Source organism: Camelus bactrianus, chromosome 21 (assembly GCF_048773025.1).
Source record: "Camelus bactrianus isolate YW-2024 breed Bactrian camel chromosome 21, ASM4877302v1, whole genome shotgun sequence".
Classification (NCBI taxonomy): Eukaryota; Metazoa; Chordata; class Mammalia; order Artiodactyla; family Camelidae; genus Camelus; species Camelus bactrianus.
In genome coordinates, this window is record NC_133559.1 from 21,365,374 (window position 1) to 21,387,573 (window position 22,200).

Here is a 22,200-nt window from a genome sequence, read left to right on the forward strand (position 1 = left end):
TGAATGAGTAGGATGTATAGTAGGAATACCAGCTTATAAATCAAAATGGTTTTGGATGCAAGCAAAGCCAAACAAAACCAAACCAGCCCCTACTTCAGCTGGTTTAAACACTGGAGGTTTGGTTTGATCTGGGCTCTGATAATATTTCTTTGTAAACTACTCAACTTTGGTCTTCTCCTGCCATCTTTCTCCTTAAATGGCCTCCTTTATGGTCACAAAGTAGATAGCAGAAATTCATAAGTAAGGCCAGGTGATTTGTTCATGCCTAGTGGCAAAGAGAAGGGCTCTGATCTTCTACCCATTGAGCAAAAGTTGTGAGCTTTACTCTGAATAGACCAACTGAACTATTTTCTAGTGGTCAAGGGGAATGACGTGAACTGATAGGTGGAGGCCTTGGTTACCTTCAGACTCCTCAGTAAGTCACTCTGACAGAGGAGATGAGACTATCCTGATTGATTTAAGGCATTCACTATCCAGTTGTGAATGTTGGTGTAGGGTACTTACAGGCCAAAGTGCTGCACAATGGGGCCATGACGGCCCTAACTTACACTATGCCCCAAATTTATTCCTAGTGAATCAAATATGTAAATGTGAACAATAAACCTGTTAGAAGAAAATAAAATATTTTTGTGATTGTCAGGATAGGAAAAGCCAAATCACAAAGGAAAAGATAGTTGCATTTTGATACATAAAAGCTTAAATCATCTGAATGAGAAAGGTACCATAATAAATATGGCTAAATGGAGAAGATAATTTGCAATGTGTTGGGGATCCCCCAAAACACCTCCCGGTTTAATGATTCACTGTAAAGACTCATTGGTCTCAGTGTGTATTCATATTTATGGCTAGATTTAAGTTCAGGGGGACTTAAGATATGTATCTATATCTATAGCTATATGATTTGAAAAGATACAGGTTTGGAAACAAACCTTACAAAGTATTAATTTTTGTAGTTTTTGATTGAGGGAGCATGAGAGATTATATTATTCATCGTGCTTTATTTTATCTTTTGAATTTCTTAAATCCTTAACCCTCCCCCAAAACCCAAAGCATACTGATACATAGTTATTTCTTGGTTAATAGATTAATCAAAAAGAAGCAATACTGGGGATGGGGTATTGCTCAGTGGTAGAGCATATGCTTAGCATGCAGGAGGTACTGGGTTCAATCCCCAGTGCCTCCATTAAAAACAAACAAGCGAACAAACCTAGTAACCTCCCCCCACCAAAAAAAAAAAGTTAAAAATAAAAATTAAAAAAAAAAAAAAAGAAGCAATACTTTTATCTTCTAATGTAGCTCTGATAGGTTGTTGGAATCAATTCTCCTTTGCAGTGGCTTAGATTATATTCTTATTTCTGAGCCTATTTGATAGGGACCATGTATTATGTACCTTTTTGTGATCTCAACACCCATTACACTAGGTAAATACATTTTAAAAAAATGTAACTTTCACTGAAGGTCTCAGTGGATAAGAATTTCCTTTGCTTTTCAAATAAATTTTTAGCATTCTTTTCTGGTTATGTATTGTTTTTTTCATTTTCAATAAAAAGTCATATGTTTTGTGTTCTCCCCAAAATTCATATGTTAAGATCCTAGCCTCCAAGGTGATGATGTTAGGAGGTGGGGCCTTTGGGAGGTGATTAGGTCTTGAGGGCAAAGCCCTCATAATTGGGATTAATGTCCTAAAAGAGACTCCAGAGAGTTAGCTTGTCCCTTCTGCAATTGAGGACACAGTGAAAAGATGCTAATCTAGAAGGCAGTCTCTCACTAGACACTGAATCTGCCAGAGACTTGATCTTGGACTTCCTAGCATCCAGAGCTGTGAGAAATAAATGGCTGTTATTTATAATCCACCTAGTCTGTGGTATTTTGTTACATAGCAGGCTGAAAGAACTAAGACAAGACATTTCAGCTGCCTCTTCATAATTGTAGTCAACACAGTTTTTGTTAACAGAGTTGTTGTGGTTGGTTTAAAATCACGCAGCACTTCAGTTATTAGGATCTGTCTGGAAAGTATCTAGATTTAAATGGGCCAAATTGAATATTAAAGGAATGTAGTTTGCCAATGATAAAATTAGATAAATCTGGAGCTTTTGTTTAAACGTCATGATAATGTGTTGGTTTTTTGTCATTTGGTGAACTTATATTCTGGCTACTTGAATTCAACTGTATAGGGAATCTTTGCTAATTTACTGCAGTGTACTAAAAGATTGTTTAGATATATGGATGAGTCTTTCCTCCCATGCTCTTTGGTACTCTTTGCATATTTCTGCTGAGGATGGAATGATGGAATTAAAAGTATGACTTAAATAGGACTGAATTTATATTTAGGAGGAAATGAATTTCTTATGTTGGTGTGTGATTTTACTAGATCTAAAAGTGTTGGCTTGCTAAAAATATTGTGCTATTTGCCTGCATAACTCAAGATCTCCACTAGTCATAAGGAGTTTTGTCTACATGAAGGCTGTTGTTACGATACATGTAGTTGTGGGTGGGATTAGGGTCTAGGTGGTGCCCAGGATGATACGTGTTTGCCACTAATAGGTTACTAAAAGGATCACTAGCTATTATAATTGTTTATATCTCCATTGAAGCATCTAACCCCTGGCTTTTTATGGAGCAATATTCTTTGAATAGTTGTTTTCTTTGAGTACTTTAAAGATGTTATTCTGCTGTCTTCTCTTCTCCATAGTTTCTCATGAGAAATCTGCAATCATTTGAATCATTTATCGTTCCCTTAGTTGTAACATGCTATTTTTCTGTCTGCTTTCAATATTTTTCAATATTTTTGTGTTCCAGCAGTTTAATTATATAGGTATAGTTTTCTTCACATTTATCTTTGTTGGTGTTCATTGAGATTCTTGAATCTGAATTTATATCTTTCATGAAACTTGAGGAATTTTCAGACATTTTTTAGAATTTTTTTTTTTTTGCGGTGCAGTAATCTTTTTCTCTTCTTTTCCTGTGACTCAGACAACAAAAGCATTAGTTTCATATTGTCCTACAATTTCTAAGGTTCTTTTCACTGTTTTGCAATCTTTTTTTCCCTCTTCTTCAATTTAGATAATTTCCTATCAATGTATCAAATTTTCTATCTTCAACTTAGATAATTGACCTATATTCCAGTTTACTGACTCACTATTTTGTTATCTCCATTGTTCCCAGCCCATCCTGTGAAATTTTAATTTAGATGTCCTGTTTTTCTGTTCTTAAATTTACCCTGGTTCTTTTTACGTTTTCTGTTTCTCTGCTGCAGACTTCAATATTTTCATTCATTTCAGATGTGTTCACCTATATATCATAGAGCATGGTTATAATACCAATTTTAAAGTCTTTGATAATTCTAACAACTGCATAATTTTGAGACTGGTGTATGTTGATTGCTTTTTCCCTTGAGAATTGGTCACCATTTTCTGTTTCTGTTTCTGTTGTTTTGTTGGTTGAGTAACTGAATTGTTTCCCAGATTTTCTGAATGTTTGAGATTCTCTTTCCAGATAAAATCCTCTGAAGAATGTTGATTTTATTTTAGCAAGCAGTCCACTTGGTTACCACCAGACTGTATGTTCTTTCTTGCTTTCTGATTCCAAAGTTAGTCAATTCCAAAGCCTTTTCTATCTTCTTTGATCTGTTTCAAACATGTACAGCATGGTGGTGAACCCAAGACTTGTGTTAGTTCATACACAAAATTAGAGGATTATGTTCTCCAACTCTCTTCCTCAGGATTTCACCCATACTCTCTGGCTCTTGGGGCCTGTTTTCCTTCTTCCCCTGAGTAGAAGAGACAAATTTCTCACTTAGAGTTTTTGTTCCTTTGTGCTGTTGTGTGGTCTTGTATGCCTGAAGTCAAATTTAGGACAAAGTGATGAGAGAAAAGAAAGAAAAAAATAGCAGAGGTTTCTGTCTCCTTTTTGGACCAGAGGAGCGGAGCTCCTTCGCTTTGGTGTTCTACCCATTGGAGACAGGTTTCGTTTCTTTGAGTTTTAGATGCTTGTGTCACTACTCCATCCCTCCCCCATCCCTCCCTGCCCATTATAGTGCAGCTCCATCACTGGGGCTGGCCTTGTGGTAGAACTTGGAGGGAAAAAGGAGATGGAGAGAGAAAAATTGTTATAATTCCCCAGACACTCTCTGATTTACCAGGACTCCTTTTTTCTGTCCTTTAATTAGAAAGACTGGATTTCTCTCAGTTTTCTTGCTCATTTCACAGTTCTGCAATTTGGGCTGCTCTTAGGTCTAATGAGGGATATAAAGGATGAAAAAATATAAAAGAGAATTCAACACTGTACTGGTAGTGCTTCAAGTTTTGACTGCTCTCTCCAATCTATTATTATTTGCTTTTTAAAAAAGAATCAGGTAGTTACTTTTCATGTTCTGCCCAATGTTTTTGGTTAATAGGCGAAGCTATAGCAGACTTGTTACTTCAGCCTGACTAGTTAAGTTTGAATATCTTCAGTTTTGCCAATTTTTGTTTCAGTTATTTTCAGGCTCTGGTATTAGGGGCACAATCACTTTTTAAGTTACGTTTTCCTGACAAATTGACCCTTTTATCATGTGAAATATCTCTTTTTCTCCTGTTAGTATTTGTTATTTTGAAATCTGATTATTCTAATATTAATATAGCCACTCTGGTTTTCTTATAATTAGTGTTTGCTTGATACAGCTATTTCTTTTCCTTCCTTCCTTCCTTCCTTCCTTCCTTCCTTCCTTCCTTCCTTCCTTCCTTCCTTCCTTTTTGTGTCTTTTATTTAAGGTGTGTATTTCTTATACATAGCCTGTTGTTGAGTTTGGTTTTTTTAATCCAGTTTGATGAACTGTCTTTAATTGGTATGTTTAGATCAGGGGTCAGCAAACTACTTCCTATGGGCCAAGTCCTACCCACTACTTGTTTTCAGTATGACTTGTAAGGAAGAATTGTTTTTATATTTTTAAAGGATTGAAAACAGATCAAAAAGGAGAATCCTGTTTTGTAATACATGAAAGTTATACGAATTTTAAATTTCAGTGTGCTTAAGTTTTCTGAAATTTGTAAAAAAAATTTTTTTTTGAAAGTTGTTTTCTCTCTTTTTATATTCATACTTGCCTAATATCCTAGATTTTTTTCTCTTGGCCCACAAAGCCTAAAATAGTTATAATATGGCCCTTGACAGAAAAAACTAATGAGCCCTGTTTTGACCATTTACATTTAATGTAACTTCTTATATGTTTGAATCTAAGTGTACCTTCTCTCTTGCTGTTTGTTTTCTCTTTGTCCCATTCGATTTTTGTCCCCTCGCCCCCCCTTTTCCTGTGTTCCTTTAGATTATTATTTTTTTTCATTTTTTAATTTGGATTATTTTTTAATATTCTATTTTATCTTCATTACTGGCATATTCATTACATAATTTTGTTTTATTATTTTAGTGGTTGCTCTGGGGTTTATAAGCCAAGTTTTAAACAAGTCTGTTTTATTAATATTATACCACTTCATGTACATGGTGATCTTCCATTTTCTCTCTTGCAGACTTTGTGATTTTTTTGTCATTCGCTTCACTTGTACATATGTTACAAATTCTACAAAGTATTAATTTTTTTTTGCCTTAAATAGTATGTTGTGTTTTAAATTAAACAGCAAGGAAAAAAGTCTTTCTCTCATATTTTATAACTTTTGGTGCTCTTCTGTTTCCCTCTGGTATCATTTTCCTTTATCCTAAGGAACTTCTTTAACATTTTTCTTTTCTTCTGCAAGTTAGGATTAGCTGTTATGTCCATCCAGGGAATATTTCATTTCAGATCTTGGATTTTTCAGCTCTAGAATTTCTTTTGGTTCTTTTTTATCTTTCATTTTTCTCCTTCTTTTCTTGGGTATTTTTCTTTAATTCTTTTATTTATAATAGTTATTTTAAATGCCATGTCTACTACTTTATCATCTGTCTTTTTTGGATCCATTTATTTACTTTTTTTGTATTTGGAGCATACAGAGTTTCATGACTCTGTGAGTTACACAGATTGTAAAATATTTATTTCTTTAAAAAGCCTTTTCCCTACTTTTTCCTCTTACCTTTTGTAGGACTCCAATTACACATGTTAGACCACTTGAGCTACTTGATCCTACCGTGTTCATCAATCACTGAGCATGGTTTTACCATAGAATATTGCATATAATTGTTGTTGCATGAGTATACTTGCTAAATTAACAAAAATGCATTCTATATATATATGTGTGTGTGTGTATAATAAAATTTAAACATGTTGGCATTCAGCATTAAAATGTATTTTCAGTTTTTTATTTATCACTTTTGAAATATAGTACACTGAACTGATTAGAAAATGGAAAAAACATGTTTTAGTGATTGAAGAACATGGTAGATGAAGTACTTCATTTTGAATGGCTTTTGTTTTTCAGTAGAGAAAACTAGGTGGTGAGGTTGCATAATAGTTTAGTATAATATTTGGGAACTGGAGTGGGGAGGTAGGGAATGGCTTTTGTTTATTATTTATTAATATCCTGTAAGTATAATCATGGTAATGAGTATTTGAGCATGCTGCAAGGATCTAGTTTGGGTGAGACAGGCATACTTTTGTGCAGCATGGATATGGGTAATGGGGGAAGAGTAGAGACCACCTGAATGTGGGTTTTTGGGTGGAGATAGGGAGAGTGGCAAAGGGAGAACTTTATTCTTCTTGGCATATGCAGATTAATACTCTAACCATAGTTACTTGCATGCTGTGCTTAGTTACATACATGCATGTTACATGCATGCAGTTACATACATGCATGCTGTGTTTAGAATTAAAGTGAATAGTTTTTTGTTTGTTTTTTTTAAAGAAACTCATTAATTGGGACAGGAGAATTGGGGGAAGCAATCATAGGATAATTCATCAAAATAACAGTAATTTAGAGGAAAAAAATTTTCATTGGAATACTTACTTAGTTTGTGGAAGCCAGCAAGCTGGGAAGGAGCAAGATAAGGAGCTAGACTTTTGTTGGTGTTGGTATGTGATAGAACATTTTCGTATTGTTGATTGTTGCTTAGGAAGTTAGGCTGCTCAATAAATTTGGTGCTGTCTGTGCAGGATCTTTTCCAGAGAAACTTTTAACTGATTTTAGTTTTATTTAATTCTCCTTATTTTTAGGCTATTTCACACTGACTTTAGTTTTTTCTTATTATATTATATCGTTTGACCTCCGTATTTTTTATTTTTTAAAATATAAAGTTTAGAATTGTCTTGTTTTTCTCTAGAGAAGTTATAGCTAAGTAATATAATACTTGGAGAGATTTGAAGTGCAAAATGGTTAGTTCCAGAACTCTAAGTTAAGATGTGAGATAAACATTATATGAAATGAAAACAGAGACCTAAATTTTATTTGCAATTTTTCATTTTTTGGGGGGCAGCAGGTGAAATGATACTGTGAAGTTTTGCATTAACTTTTGAGTGTTTCGTTCTTTTTTTCTTCAGAAATTTCTAAACATAGACCATCTTCTCCAGGTGGAATAGCTGAAGAAGATAGTGTTTTATTTAACAAACTGACCTACTTAGGATGTATGAAGGTTTCTTCCCCACGTAATGAAGTGGAGGCTTTACGGGCAATGGCAACTATGAAATGTTCCAGTCAGTACCCCTTTCCTGTTACTCTGTATGTGCCAAATGTTCCAGAAGGTTCTGTGAGGTAAGCGCTAATCCTTTTTTTTACCCCCCTTAGACATGTATGAAGCTTTTTGGGTCGTGGTGATGATATTTATCATAGATGAGGCCTAGGACTTAACTGTGAATTCATTTTTACTCTGTAGATGTGCATAGTAAACATGTTTAGGTTTAGACTGTGCTCCTTATTTGCAAGGGGCATTTGTAAAATTATGCTTAGAATGTTATAAATGTAATTATAACTGTAAAAATACTCGTAATTTGTATTTTACCTTGTTATGTAACAGTGGTTCAAAAACTAGGTTGATCCCTAGATTTTAAGCTCTTTATGTCAGACAGGAAAGAAGCAAAATGGCTTCTTGTCATATGCTTCATTAGAAATAATATATAATGTCATCTGAACTTTGAATTTATTTACATATAAATCTGATTATGCTTTACTTTGCCTAAAAAAGCTTTCCTTGGTTTTCCAGGGGCTCTTAAACTTTTTTTCAGTTTCAACTCAAGAAACCGTTTATCAAAATAAACCTCCTTTGCTTTTCCCTATTTTTCTTAATAGGCTTTATCTTTTATCAGAGGTTTTAGGTTCACAGCAAAACTGAGCAGAAAGTACAGAGATTTCTTGTATCCTAGATGTGCACCCCCCTTCCTCCGCCCAAACACGCACTTCCCTCATCATCAGCATCCCCTTCCATGTGGTACATTTGTTACGATTGGTGAACTTATGTAATAATTTTCCAACGCCCTTAGTTTATGTTGGGGCTCACTCTTGGTGTTGTACGTTCTATGGGTTTGGACAAATACATAATGATGTGCATCCGCCTTTGCAGTATCATCCAGAGTACTTTCACTGTCCTAAGAATCCTACATTCTGCCTGTTTATCTGTCCCTCCTCACAACCACTGGCAACCACTGATCTTTTTACTGTCTCCATAGTTTTGCCCTTTCCTGTATGTTATATAGTTGGAATCGTGTAATAATAAGTAGGCTTTTCATATTGGCTTCTTTTACTTAATAATAGGCATTTAAAGTTCCTACATGTATTTTTGTGGCTTGATAGCTCATTTCTTTTTGGTACTGAATAGTATGCCATTGTCTGGATGTACCACGGTTTATTTATCCATTTACCTGTGGAAGGACATCTTGTTTGCATCCAAGTTTTGGCAGTTATGAGAAAAGCTTCTGTAAACATCTGTGTGCAGGGTTTTGTGTAGACATAGTTTTACTTTAAATTTGAGTAAATACCAAGGAGTGTAATTGCTGGATCATATTGTTTGAGTACATTTAGTTTTGTAAGAAACTGCCAGACTATTAAAAGAAACCTCCTTTGATCGTATTGTAACTATCCTTCTTTCTTTCTACTGGGCCTTTTTTTTCCTTCATAGCGCTTTTCCTTAACTTGATATTAAATTATATATTTGTTTGTTTATTTATCTCCCTCACTAGATATAAATCCCATAGGAGCAAGTTATTGGTATTTATTTCCTGCTGCAACTTCAGTGTTTAGAGCAATATCTGGGCCATAGCAGGTTTTTAGTAAATATTTGCTGAATGAACAAATAAGTGAACCAGGTCTAGGAATTTAGGTCGAATATGTCCTGAACCTGTAATACTCCCTTAAAGCTGATTTATTCTTTTAAATCCCTTTCTAATTTGCCTCATTCTCTAAAGTTTAGAATGCGAGAAAAGTTCTGAGTACCAACATAATCGCAATATAAGTTTACAAGGTTTAGGTAAAAATGCTTTGAGTTTTTCAGCAAAGAGTTTTGTAGATATATTGTTTGTATGAAATCTCTTAAGAATATCAAAATGTCTTTTAATGTTATCTATTTAGTTTCAAAGTACCAGACATACCTTAACAGAAACTTAGTGTTTCAAATTGACTGTATTCCTAGTGGGTATCCCTTAGTTTCATAATTTGAGATCCTGAAGTGGTCTTTAGTTTTTATATCAATGTAAGGCTTAGGATTTGTGCAGGAAAAGTCAGAGAAATATTTGCTCCTAAATCCCACAAACTCCTTTTATCTCTTAAATTCCATTCATCTTTGGTACCACTCTGACCGTTTTTAGGGTAAAAGAGGTTTTGGTTGAATAATGACCTGGGGCTTGGGTAAACTTATGGGTGCTGCTTTATTTAAATAGAAATGAACTCTCCAGGGATGGCCTGTGCTGTTTTTTTTACTGGCATTCCTTTTGTCATAACAGAACAAGACTAGCATTTAGGGATGCGTGACATTGATTTTACCAGGCAATGTATACTTGGCTTTGAGAGTAATTGAATTGTATCATAGGACACAAAAATGAAATAATTGTCAGAAGAAGGTGAAGAATTTGTATGTGTATAGCAAAAATATGAAGATAATTTGTTTCCTTGCATTGTTAGTACCAGTTTATTTTTGTGATTTTTAAGATAATTATGTTTATATGTTATTGGTGTAATAAAACTGCCTTTGTTCTTTGATAGTTTGGTAATATTTTATCTCATTTTTCATCACTGTTCTGCAGAATCATAGACCAATCTAACAACGTGGAGATAGCATCTTTTCCAATCTATAAGGTGTTATTCTGTGCACGTGGACATGATGGAACAACAGAGAGCAATTGCTTTGCATTTACAGAGAGCTCCCATGGTTCAGAAGAATTCCAGATACATGTTTTCTCCTGTGAAATTAAAGAGGCAGTAAGTATAATATAGTATAGCAATTTGCTATTGAGATGAACCAGGGTAATATTTTTGAACCCTAATCTCACTGTCATGTAATTTTGTATATATGACCATATACCGTATTACATAAATTTGGAGTATATGTCTAAAGACAAAATATTTGTAAGGGCACAGAACTGAATATGGAAAGCTAAATCTGATAACTCTGTGCACTAAAGTGGTGCTGTAGGTAGGGCACTCTCAGTTTAACAGATTAACGGAAAAGTTCCCCTCGATGGGGTGTCCTCTCACCCCACTGTGATAGTGATTGCTCAGGCTTAGAAAGGAGGAATATTTTTGTACCCCTTTTATTGTTTTGCCCAGGTTGATTGGTCCATGTGATTGAAAAAAAAGTTTTCTCTGCTGGGTATCTCTACTTAGATACCGCACTAAGATTGTTTCATAGACCTCTGTGGTTCTAACTGGTGATCTTTTGTTATGTGCTTTCACTCAGAGGCTGTCTTTTGTTCTAGAGAACTGGTTTAATAAAAAAAACAAATGCTCACATAAAGCAGGGGTATCAACTTGTAGTATTTTACAGATGCCGGTAAGTTCCTCTTAGCAATTATTAAGTGGTAGATTATTCTTAGACTGGAGAAGTATGTAAGAATCAAATGGCTGCTACATAAATGCGGGAATGGCCTTCTTTTCTGTATCTATTGAATTCTCCCCAGTTTAAATACAAGTTGCACTTTCAGAACTTCAGGACTTATGTAACCATTCCAAAGGCATTAATAAACGTGTTTGGATGGACAAGGTCTCAGGTGTGTTTGCTTTTGGAAATATAAATTGTCAGCACAAAATGCTGAAAGCCGCAGTTGCTCTATTTTCTCTTTACCATGAAACTTAAATGATTGTATTAACAGGAGTTCTGAGAGTTTATTTCTGGCCACACTGTGGAATTCATAGAAATGTAGATTTCTGTGTGTTTGATACTAAGCTTGAGGGGGTCTGTTGGTTGTTATACCTTGGTGATTAATTTTACACTAAAATTAACATGCACACACACACATAATTTAGATTGTAGCCATAGAAGTTCTTTGTCAGAAGCATGCCTGTGTAAGAAGTTCAAGTTTGTTTGTTTTTTTAGATAGTTCTAAATCATCCCAGCGTTTATGTACACACAAACATACATACGTACATATACATAGACATATACACATATACATATGCTGACTACTTAGCCAAGTGTGTGAGGCATAGGAGAGTGAATGAGTACAAGAGTGCCTGGCACATAGGAGGCAATGAATATAAATAAGTTGAAAGAATGAGTGTGTGTTTGTAAATTAGGGGTTCTGTTTCTGATCCTTACAACTCCACCACAGAGGTGGGGAAGCAGATGGTAGAGTCCTGGCATTTCATGTTGGCAGCCATCATTAAACATACCTGTGTGGTTTCTGGATAACTGGTGCTCAACAGCAAGAAATTGAACTCTGAAGAATTGGAGAACCTGCTGATGGAGAGTCAGAAACACTGCTGCAGAAGGAAACTGAAAGGGACCTGGTTGCAAGCATTTTTCAATACTGTGATGGTATGAAACTCTCTTTATGGATTATAGCATCCACTGGTTATGGGTGGGAGAAATATTTGTCATTTTTGAGAACTTTAACAGTGGGTAAGCTGGGGAATTCTTGGCTTGACCATTTTGGATATGGTATTAAATATTATTTGTAGAGAGGCTGTTTGGTGCATTGCAGGTTGTGAGAAAGTGATACCCATGTATTAATTTTTTTAGAGTAAATTTTTCAAAGTTTTGCATTATAGGACGTAGGTGATAAAATTCACTGTTTGAAGGAGAAATGCATGATAATTGTCTTTCAGCTTTATTACTAGAGATCATTTCTGAATGGAAAATAACCCAATATAAATATAAAACTTAGCCAGGCACTCTGCTAAGCACTTACTTGATACTCATAACATCTCCATAACATAGATAGTATTTAGTCGAGTGATCTTACGCTCCTCTTTGCCTGGAGCAGTCCTGGTTTATGCCTGTTGTCCAGGTATACTATTAAAGCACTTCTTTTTATTCTCAAAAGTATTGTGGTTTGGCTGATGAATTGTATGGTTACCCTTTCTTTATCCCAAGGCTAAGAGAATAGATGATAGAACTGGTTTCAGAAGCAAGTTTCTGACTCTGAAGATCCATGTAATTTTCAGTAACAACTTTCCTGTTGCTTTCTTCTGAAAAGTGAATGTGGAGTTTTATCTTTCAATTATGCTTTATAAAGGGATTTTTCAGTCCTGTAGCTTGCATTCCAGCAACCTTTGCATTCTACTCATGCCTTTTACAGAAGATGTCTGACATTTTCCTGTCTTCCTTAAAGAATAATTACTCTTTTAATTAATCTGAAGCTTTTTTTGTTGGATTTGCTGGTTGTCTGGTTATCTGATTCCTAGAAGTTTCTTGTTCTGTGGTGAAAGGACAACTTTAGTCCTCATTGTTTGGGTCCCTCTCGATAGGCACAGACAGTTGACAAAGATAGCTCAAGAACAGATGACAGACATTCTTATTGCTTAAATATGTGCTATGCAGCACTGTTGCTAATTTGTTTCCCGTTGTTTGCAGACTCCTTGGATGAGGTCTGAAGAAGTTTGTCAGTTAAAGGCATGAAGACATCTTCTCAAGAGGGAGTAGCAGCATGGCTGCCACTACCAGCGGTCACTGTGATTTGCTCTTATTTCACCATTAAGCGCCACAAGCAGCAGGCACCAGCAGTGGTAGAGGGGAAGCACAGTGAGTGTGACGGCTTTGTTGGACCTGTCACAAGGATTGGGGTTCCCCCACAGAAGGGTTAGGACACATTTGACTTATTACCCTGGATATTCTTCTGTAGGACTCTGCTGTAGCGGATCTCAGTTCTCTATGGACTAAAGAGTTGGGGAATCCAGCCAGAAATACCCTGATACTGATGATCTTTGTGCAGGGAGAGTGATGTGGTAGACTTCGGCTGAAGAATTGCAGACAAAGCAGAGTATCAGAAAGCATAGTGAAAAAAGCCGAGGAGGCACCTATTCTGTTGCATCTTTATGGATATATTATACAAAACTGTTTTTTAAAGATACTTTAAAAGGCTTAGTTGACTCTCCTTAAGAATTTATTTTTACTAGGCAGTGTAACCATTTTCTTCAAAACAGATTTTGAAGTTTTTATAGTATAATATACTTAACCATTATGAGCAGTTCTCATAATGGTTGCATAATAGAAGCAGGTTGTTATCATCAGGTGTTAAAGACATTCAGAGGTATTTCATGATAAATCTCAAGGGTATCATTAGGAAGATATTTATTCTTAATGTACTGGTTTTTCTTGGGGTTGCTGATAGGCCAATATTAAAAGAAAACCTTATTCCTTGAATGGAAAAAAATTATTTCTAAACACATATTTATGGAGATAGTGTTTTAGAAAAATGCTTTACTTTGGAAATTAATTTGTAAGTTATATTGTTAGTGTTCTTCTTAATAAGTTGACCTTTTTAATTTTAAAAAGGTTTCTTGTATAATATGCCTCTTATTTTAGCTCCTTTCAGTGAGTAATATATTTGAGCAAGTTGTCTTTAAAATTTTAACACATATCTTTCTGGGTGTCTTTTATAGAATGATTTTTCTACATTTATTTTGGGGGTGAACATTTTCTTGATACATTTTTAGAAGAGTTGATTCTCTTTCGCCAGTATTAGTGAAAAGACTTTATCTTGGAAAAATTGGCTATGCTATTTATTTTAAGTAAATACCTTGTTTAATCTCAGTTTTGGGACTGTTAACATGTAATGCATATTTGAGAATTTGGAAAATACTGAAATACAAAAGAAAATAAAAGTTACTCAGAATTCCACCAGTTGGCGTATCTCCTTTCTATGTACCTACATGTGCCCTCCTCCCCACCTCTTCAAAAACAGCAACTCCAACAGATAGTTTTGTGTTTAACTAGTCCTTTCTGTGTCTATTACCTTCTAGGGAAAAATTGTACTGTATTATTTGTCAATAAAACTTTTGACTTCTGCAAAGAAAATGCCTATTCTGGATTATTGTGTATGTGTGCATACTATTTTATTTATATATATACATATATACATATATACATATGTGTATATATAAAATATGGTGTGACATGTATAGAAATGTTTTCCATGGTATTATGTTTTAAATTTTCTTTTCCTGATGAAATTGGTTACCCCATTTGTTCCGGTAACTACAGACACTGATAATCATTGTTTCTGAACTTACTCCACCTTACTAAATTCCTGGATCATCATTCTAGCATATTCACAGACTCTAGAAGTCTCAAAGGACTTTAATCTTGCTGTTGGAAATATCAACTTCTAAGACACGGTCAGGATTAAATGCAGTTTGATTGCTGTTAATGAAGTTAATGTACTGTTACGTCCTTCCTCCAAAAAGAGAGAAGGGTGTAACCTGATTTTCCCTCCCATCATTCTCTGTCACTATAGTTCAGCCCCGTATACTTAGCCTTTTGAAAAAGACATCCCTGAGCCTTGCCCATCTACTTTAGAATATGCCAAGTTCTTTGACTTTTTTGGTGTGGCCTAATGTAGCAGGCTTGCTGACAGCTCTGATAGGAAGAAAATGAAATAGAAGATATGGGACAGAAGAAGAAAGGATAAATACAGTTGGGATTTGACTCTACTAATGTATCAAAAATTATGTACAGGTATTCTATTTTCATATATAATGTTTTCTCAAAAGTATCCTTAAAATGTTCTCTTAAAGATATGTAAAAAGTAAATAATAGACCACACTTTATTTGGGGTTAGGATGTGGGGAGTACTCAAAGAACTGAAAGTAAAAGTCCCTTTTTATGCTTTACCTTGTAGGCATAATCTTCAGTGACTTATTTCTAGCATGTACTTTGATTCTGTTTCCCTCTATAACACTTAAATCATTGAGCTAAGTCAAACAAGAGTTCATTTGAGGCTGAACATTTCTTCTTTTGGATTGCCTGATTATTCCTGTCCATTTACCCCAAGCACATTCAACTTACACGTGATGAAATGTAAGCTCTATGTTCGCTGCTGTATCCCTAGCACCGAGGATAAAACTTAGCACACAGAAGGCACTCAAAAACTATTTGTTGAGTGAATGAGTAAATTTATCATTGTCTTAATTCTATGGGATTTGAGGTCTACAGTTGACTAATATCAATTTTTGCTGCTTTATTGTTTTTACTCATTTATGTAAAATTATAATGGGATAACACATTAACATATTAAAAAATTTTACGAGCACTGTGATAGAAATTTGATGCTATTGCTGAAGTTGAACTTTAGGCTGACAGGCAGCATTCTTATACAGGTAAAGTGTATAAGTCAGTTAATTTAGAAAACTTAATTTGGCATTGGAGAGGCAATTTGGGGTAATCATTAATTACTAGACGTAAGAGTGGCTATTGGAAGTTTGAGGACCATTTTGTTTTTGCATGCGTAGACTGTGTGTATGAGAAAAGGTAGAGTATATTAATATAACAAAAATAGACAATTGAGGAAAGTCTCCCATTTAAGAAATTGTACTGTTGATGAGAGCACTCTTATTTCAAGCAGATTGTAAAATATTATAATCCTAGACTACTATAATTCAAAGAATAATTTGAATTCACTTTATCTAAAGGGAAGAATTTGTTAATATTCAGAGAAGTTTTGTAACTAGTACCTCCCAAAGTGAGATTTTGAAAATATGACCATTGTTTAAACACTTCTTATTTCATGTTTTCATTTGTTCAACCCATGGGTGGCCTGAGAGATTTGGAAGGTCTTTTGTGCTTCAAGCTTACAAGTTTGAGATGTATGATGCTTCTTTTGGAACCAGGGAAGAGAATAACTTCTGGAAAAGTATGGGATTTTAGAGTCCTTCTTTAGGAAAAGAGTATAAGCCATTGGGACTACCTACCTACCTACCTACCTACCTACCTACCTACCTACCTATCTATCTCATTTTGTGTGTGTGTGTGTGTGTGTATAAAGTAGTCACCAGAGTGGCTTAATACTAATAAATTTGATAAGAACATTTTAGTATTCATTCATTCTGTGACACATTTATACCACAACAACATTGAGTAACAACACTGGAAGCTCTTGAAGCCATGTTACCACATTTGCTTACTCCTAAAAACAGTATTTATTCTGTGCCTCAGGATAGAAGTGTTCATTGGGAAGTTCAGTGTTCATTAGGAAGATTTAGATGCCAGCACCATTTGAGTGATTATCTTAGGATTCATTTCATTTCAATTTATGAGTCCTAGAAACATCTATAAATACATACAGCTGCTTTTGTGAGTTTAAGATAAACATCTTTATTACAATGTTTAAATGCCAGATTGAAAGACGCAAGCTACAGTTGATTCTTGAACAACGTGCTCAGGGTCGGGTGTTAGGGGCGCTGACCGTCCGCTTAGTCAAAAATCCATGTATAATTTATAGTTGGCCCTCCATATCCGTGGTTCCTTCTTATCCACGGTTCCACATCTGCCGATTCAACCAACTGTCGTTGTATAGTACTGTAGTGTTTACTATTGAAAAATACCCGTGTATAAGTGGACCTGTGCAATTCAAACCCATGTTGTCCAAGGGTCAACTGTGTGTCTATGTGTATATATGCTTATACTATATATATGCTATATATTATAAACTACATATATATGCTTAGACTATATGTGCTTTATCTGCTAAAAAAATTGTGGCTATAGATTCAAGAATTAGTAGAGAAATCTATAAAAATACAGTTAAAATTTTTGCCTAATATTATTTTCATTTTTATTCTTTTAGGTAAGCAGAATTTTATATAGTTTCTGTACAGCATTCAAACGTTCTTCTAGACAAGTTTCTGATGTCAAAGACTCAGTTATTCCTACCCCCGACAGTGATGTGTTTACATTCAGTGTCTCCTTGGAGGTAAAAGAAGATGATGGAAAAGGAAACTTTAGGTGAGGTTATTTGGAAAGAATAAAAATGTCTGAAATGTAATATCAGCTGATATAAAGGTTCCAGAAACTATACAGTGTTGGTATAAAGCTTTAGGCTGATAAATATTTCGCCAGTGAACGCATGGTTCACTTTTGTCATGGTTTTCAGATATTTTATGTAAAAGATTTTCTTCATATTTAAAAATACTTATACTATGGAAAATTTAGTAAAATAATAAAAGAATAAAAAGCTATGATATTGTCAGCCACAATCACTTTTAATATTTGATTTCTAGGGTGTAGTTTTATACAGTTGTATATATATAATTCTTTTTAAGTTCATGATAGAAGAATTTTTCTCTTGCAGTACTCTTAGGATTAAAGAAATTGTTACTGATTACTAGTAGTATATTGTATGGTTTGATTATCATTTAATTAACCCTTTCCTCCTGTTGTATGTTTGGAATGTTTTTCTTTAGTTCAAAAATAAACAGATAAAAGGAAATAGTTACGCTCTTTAACGATAACCTGTGTGCCTTTACTTTGCCTTTATTTCTAACAATAGTTGTTAGGTAGGTATTTTATCTGTATTTTTTTTTTCAGGTATAGAAATTGAATCTCAGGTCAAACAAGTTGTTCAAGATATTTTCTTTTCAGATAAGGCGACCTATATTTTAGACATTTATTGTTTTCATGAGAATTGTCAGTCTGACCTAAGCTAGAATTAACTTGCCCTGATCTATATCCCTTTGTTCATGTTTTATTTATAGTTACTTGGATTTGTCACCATCATTTCAAGTTCTAGGTGTTTAAAAGTAAGCTCTTCTCAGTTGTCTTGCCTTGGGTTTCCCTGTGTTAAAGGCAGTCTTGACCACACAACCAGCTTAATCAGAAATGTGACAGTCTTCAAAGTAATTAATTAAATAAGCCATGTGCCTGAATTTGTTAACATTTAAAAGCTAAAATTTGAAATGTCATTTAAAAAGTTTCATTTTTAATCTTGGTTAGAGATAAATTATAAGGTTCTTGTAAAGCCAGTTTAAAAATTAATTCCAACTCTGTTTTGCTGACAGTGAAGTTTGTAGTTTGTTACTCTGGCAAGATGAGAGTTTAGTACATCTTAAGCTTAAATACTTTGTTGTCTCATTTTACCCTTGAAATAGGTTATATTTTTAAGTATTTTTATTTATTGTTTTGATAATTCCTTTTTTTTTGTATATTTCAGTCCTGTGCCTAAGGATAGAGATAAATTTTATTTCAAATTAAAACAAGGAATAGAGAAGAAGGTTGTGATTACAGTGCAGCAACTTTCTAACAAAGAATTAGCTATTGAAAGGTAAGCAGCTTGCTCCTAAATGCTACCAAAAACTTGTATTGACATTGTTACTGTGTTTCAAGAGACATACTGTTGAATCGCAGCTGTATTATTTACTGTGACTTCTCTCCATACTTCAGTTTCTCCATTTAAAAGTGAGAATGAGAATCATAATGCTTTCCCCACTTAAATAAGTTAGATATAACTGCTTCGTTGAAAATCTCAATGGGGAAAATAAACATGAAATGTCTTTATTTTTTCAGTAATAACTGCTTCAACCCTGTTTGGGCTTTTTCCTGCTCTCCCTTATTTACATATAGGACAAACACCCTAACCTCTCAATCATTTTTGTTTATTAGAAAGTCTATTTACTTACTGAGATTTCAGAATCTTTAAGAGATCTATCTTGTAAATATATAAACACGCTCATAGATACACGTGTGTGCATGTGTTTGTATTTGTATTTGATCGTATAAAAACAAAACAACTCATAGGACAAAAGATATTATAAACAAAATCAATAACATGATATTTCTGGAAAAAGTGTTGTAATATAGATGACAGATGAAAGGTTAATATCTATCATATACAAAAGTTTCTTAACAGTTGGTAGAAAGAAGAGAAAAATGAGCGAGAGTATGCCTAGACAAATCACAGGAAAGCTAACAAACATATGTGTGAAGATGTCCCAATTCATGGGGACATATAATTAAGGGAAATGTAATTAAGGTAACAGTAAGATATCAGATTGGGAAAAGTAACACGTAGAATTGGTGGGGATAAGGGGAAAAAGGTAAAGAGTGTGTGCATACGTTTTGAAAAGCAAGCTGGTAACATCGGTAAAGATTAAGAAATACCTGTATTTGGACACATCAGTCCCATTCTAGGGAATCTATCCTACTGGGAATAAAAATACTCTATCTAAGGATGTATTTTTAAGGATGTCTATTACAGCGTTGTTTATAGTGGCAAAAAACTGGAAATAAAAACAAATACCCATTCACTTGACTTGAAGGAGTGGAAGAAATTGGTGGCAATCACAAGAGAAAGAGAGCCTCTTCATCAAGGCTACTGTGTCCTCTGACACTCCCTCTCCTCCCCTGCACATTCTCTAGACTGGGATAGAGGTTGGGGTCAGTTAAGGTGCTGGCTGATGGCATCATGGTCACCCCTGTCCCTCTTAAATCTAGGTGAAACTTTCTGTAGAATGTGAGATATTTAGCTCTTTGCTCCTATCTTTGGATCCTGCTGCCAGTATCCAGATAACAGGAAAAGTTCTGTTCAGCATCTTGGTACAGTGATGCATGCATGTTTTTCATTGTTTATGAAGTTTGGCCTTATATAAAAACTGCATTTCATCAACTTTAAGAGGAGGCATATATTTTCATATTTAACATTTCTGAAATTGTATGTTTAACAGTTGATGGCATCTTATAATTATAATTGTCATCTTTTTATTCCTTTTAGTTGTGTAAAAAAATTGTAAATCTTAAAGTTGATTGTTTCTTAAAATTGATTAAAATAGATGAAGATTAAAGGTATTGTTGATTTTGAATAATTTAGTCCTAAAAGAATGATGATGTGATTTTTTTTTTGTTAGCAGTAGAGATAGCAATATTTTAATCTTTTTATTTGGAAGCAATTTCAAAATTACAGAATGTTAAAAAAAAATAAAACTAGTAGAGAGAATGCCTATATATGCTCTCTACTCAGTTGTCTGTTTAGCAACATTTTATCCCATTTGCTTTGCACCCACTTTCTCTATCTCTGAATCTTTCCATCCCTCCCTACCTACATTCACACACTCACAAACGTACACACACGTAATTGTTTTTCTGAATAATTTAAGAGTAAGTTATATACTTCATGGTGTCTTAGCCCTATTGTATGTATCAACTTCAGTGAATTTATCTTAGATACAATACTTTTACTCTAACCTACTATCTGTCCCTAGTTTGGTCAGTTAACCCAGTAACACTCTTTTCCCCTATCCAGTTCAGAACTTACACTTGGGTCAGATACTGTGTTTAGTTGCCATATGTCTTTAGATTTCTTTAATTTGGAAACATTGCCACAGTCTTTCTCTCTTCTTACAACATGGACATTTTTGAAGACTACATCCTTTTCCTGTCTTTTTAATACAACTTTGCACATTTTAGGTTTATCTAGTATTTCCTCATGATTAGATTCAGATTAGTGCTGCATAGGTGATGTTCTTTCCTTCACAATGTATTATATGTGAAGGAACTTGATAATCATCTGTCTCTTTCTGGTGATGTTAATTTTGATTACCAGTCAAGAAGTTTGGTTTCTGCACTGCAATTCCTTTTTTTCTCCTCCCTTGCAGCTAGTAAGCATTTTGTGGGGAGACCCATGAAAATATCCTGCGTCTCATCAAAATTTCCTCCTTGATTTAGCTTTCATTCATGGTTCTTGGCTATCCAATCTTTATTGTGATGAATGCAAAGTAATAAATAATTTTCTATCTTTTGTATGCTCTCTAGTCAGCACTTGACATTTTGCTGTAACAGAGCTCTTCCTTCTCTTCCATTTAGTAATCTTTGTTATTGATACAGACTTATGAATCCCTCCCTCCACCCGCAGTAGTTTATAATTCAGTACGGTGCTTAATTATTTTGGTGTTCAAACTGCCCCACAATTTGCCAGTGGGAGCCCCTTCAAACCTTATGTCCTTATGCAGTGTCCCCAGCACTTCTCTTCTGGCATAACAAAAGGCAGCTCTCCATTAATCATTTTGTAGTAATACAGGCAAAGAAGTATTAGGTGTTGACTTGAATATTAGTTAAAAATCTTGGACTTTTATGATTAAATGATATACTATGCCTCTGCTAAGAGACCTGTACTGTGCTTGTCTATATGGCAATCCTTCATTTTTCCAATGAGAAGCTCCAAGTTTGATTAACTTGAATATAAAAACCTTGGTGAATATAGGTGAAACAGGCAAATGCCTGATTAGGGTTTCTTTGTTAACTTAGCCAAACATTTACACATACATTTAAAATATATTACACATCATAATAACTTAGAAATATTGCTTTTGGCCCACTAATATTCGTAAGATGACTATATTCAGACTCTCCTCAATAATCTTCAACATCAGTGTCTTCATCATCACTTAAGCTACTTTTTGAATAGTTTTAAGGCATTTTTTTCCAGAGCATATTATCTCCACTTCTGCCTAAGTTGTTTGAGATAAAGCACTTTTTGAATCAGTATATATTGCTATCATTAGAAATTTTTTACCTAAGCCAGAAGATAGTTTAAAAAATCCACTCCGTATATAACCACTTGCTATATTGTTTTTATTTTAATGTAATTAATGTCGATGATAATATCTAACAACTATTGGTTTATATATCCAGCAATAATTACCAAATCTGTTAAACTTTTTTGCTTCCTTTTCACACATTCTATCAGATGTCCTTTAAACATCCAAACTAAAATTGACTGAGATTACTTCAGGAATACTTTGTTCAACATTGCAGACAGAATTTTCTGTGATATGGGGTATTTTGTAAATGCTGGGATTTATCTTTTTTTTGAATAAGAAACCCTTGCTTTTTATTGGATGATATGTGATATTTAATGTAATGAATGTAAATGGTGAAATTTAAGGTAAT

General features: G+C 34.3%; 1 protein-coding gene across 2 annotated transcripts in view; it reads left to right on the top strand.

Moving 5' to 3' along the window:
• Window positions 1-22,200, top strand: part of RABGAP1L (RAB GTPase activating protein 1 like) — a 560,468-nt gene that overhangs the window by 58,743 nt on the left and 479,525 nt on the right. For both annotated transcript variants that reach the window (XM_074349821.1, XM_074349820.1), the window contains exons 4-7: window positions 7,439-7,649; window positions 10,130-10,304; window positions 17,108-17,265; window positions 18,470-18,580. In XM_074349821.1, coding sequence (XP_074205922.1) covers window positions 7,439-7,649; window positions 10,130-10,304; window positions 17,108-17,265; window positions 18,470-18,580 — 655 coding nt within the window. The remainder of the gene's footprint in view (window positions 1-7,438; window positions 7,650-10,129; window positions 10,305-17,107; window positions 17,266-18,469; window positions 18,581-22,200) is intronic.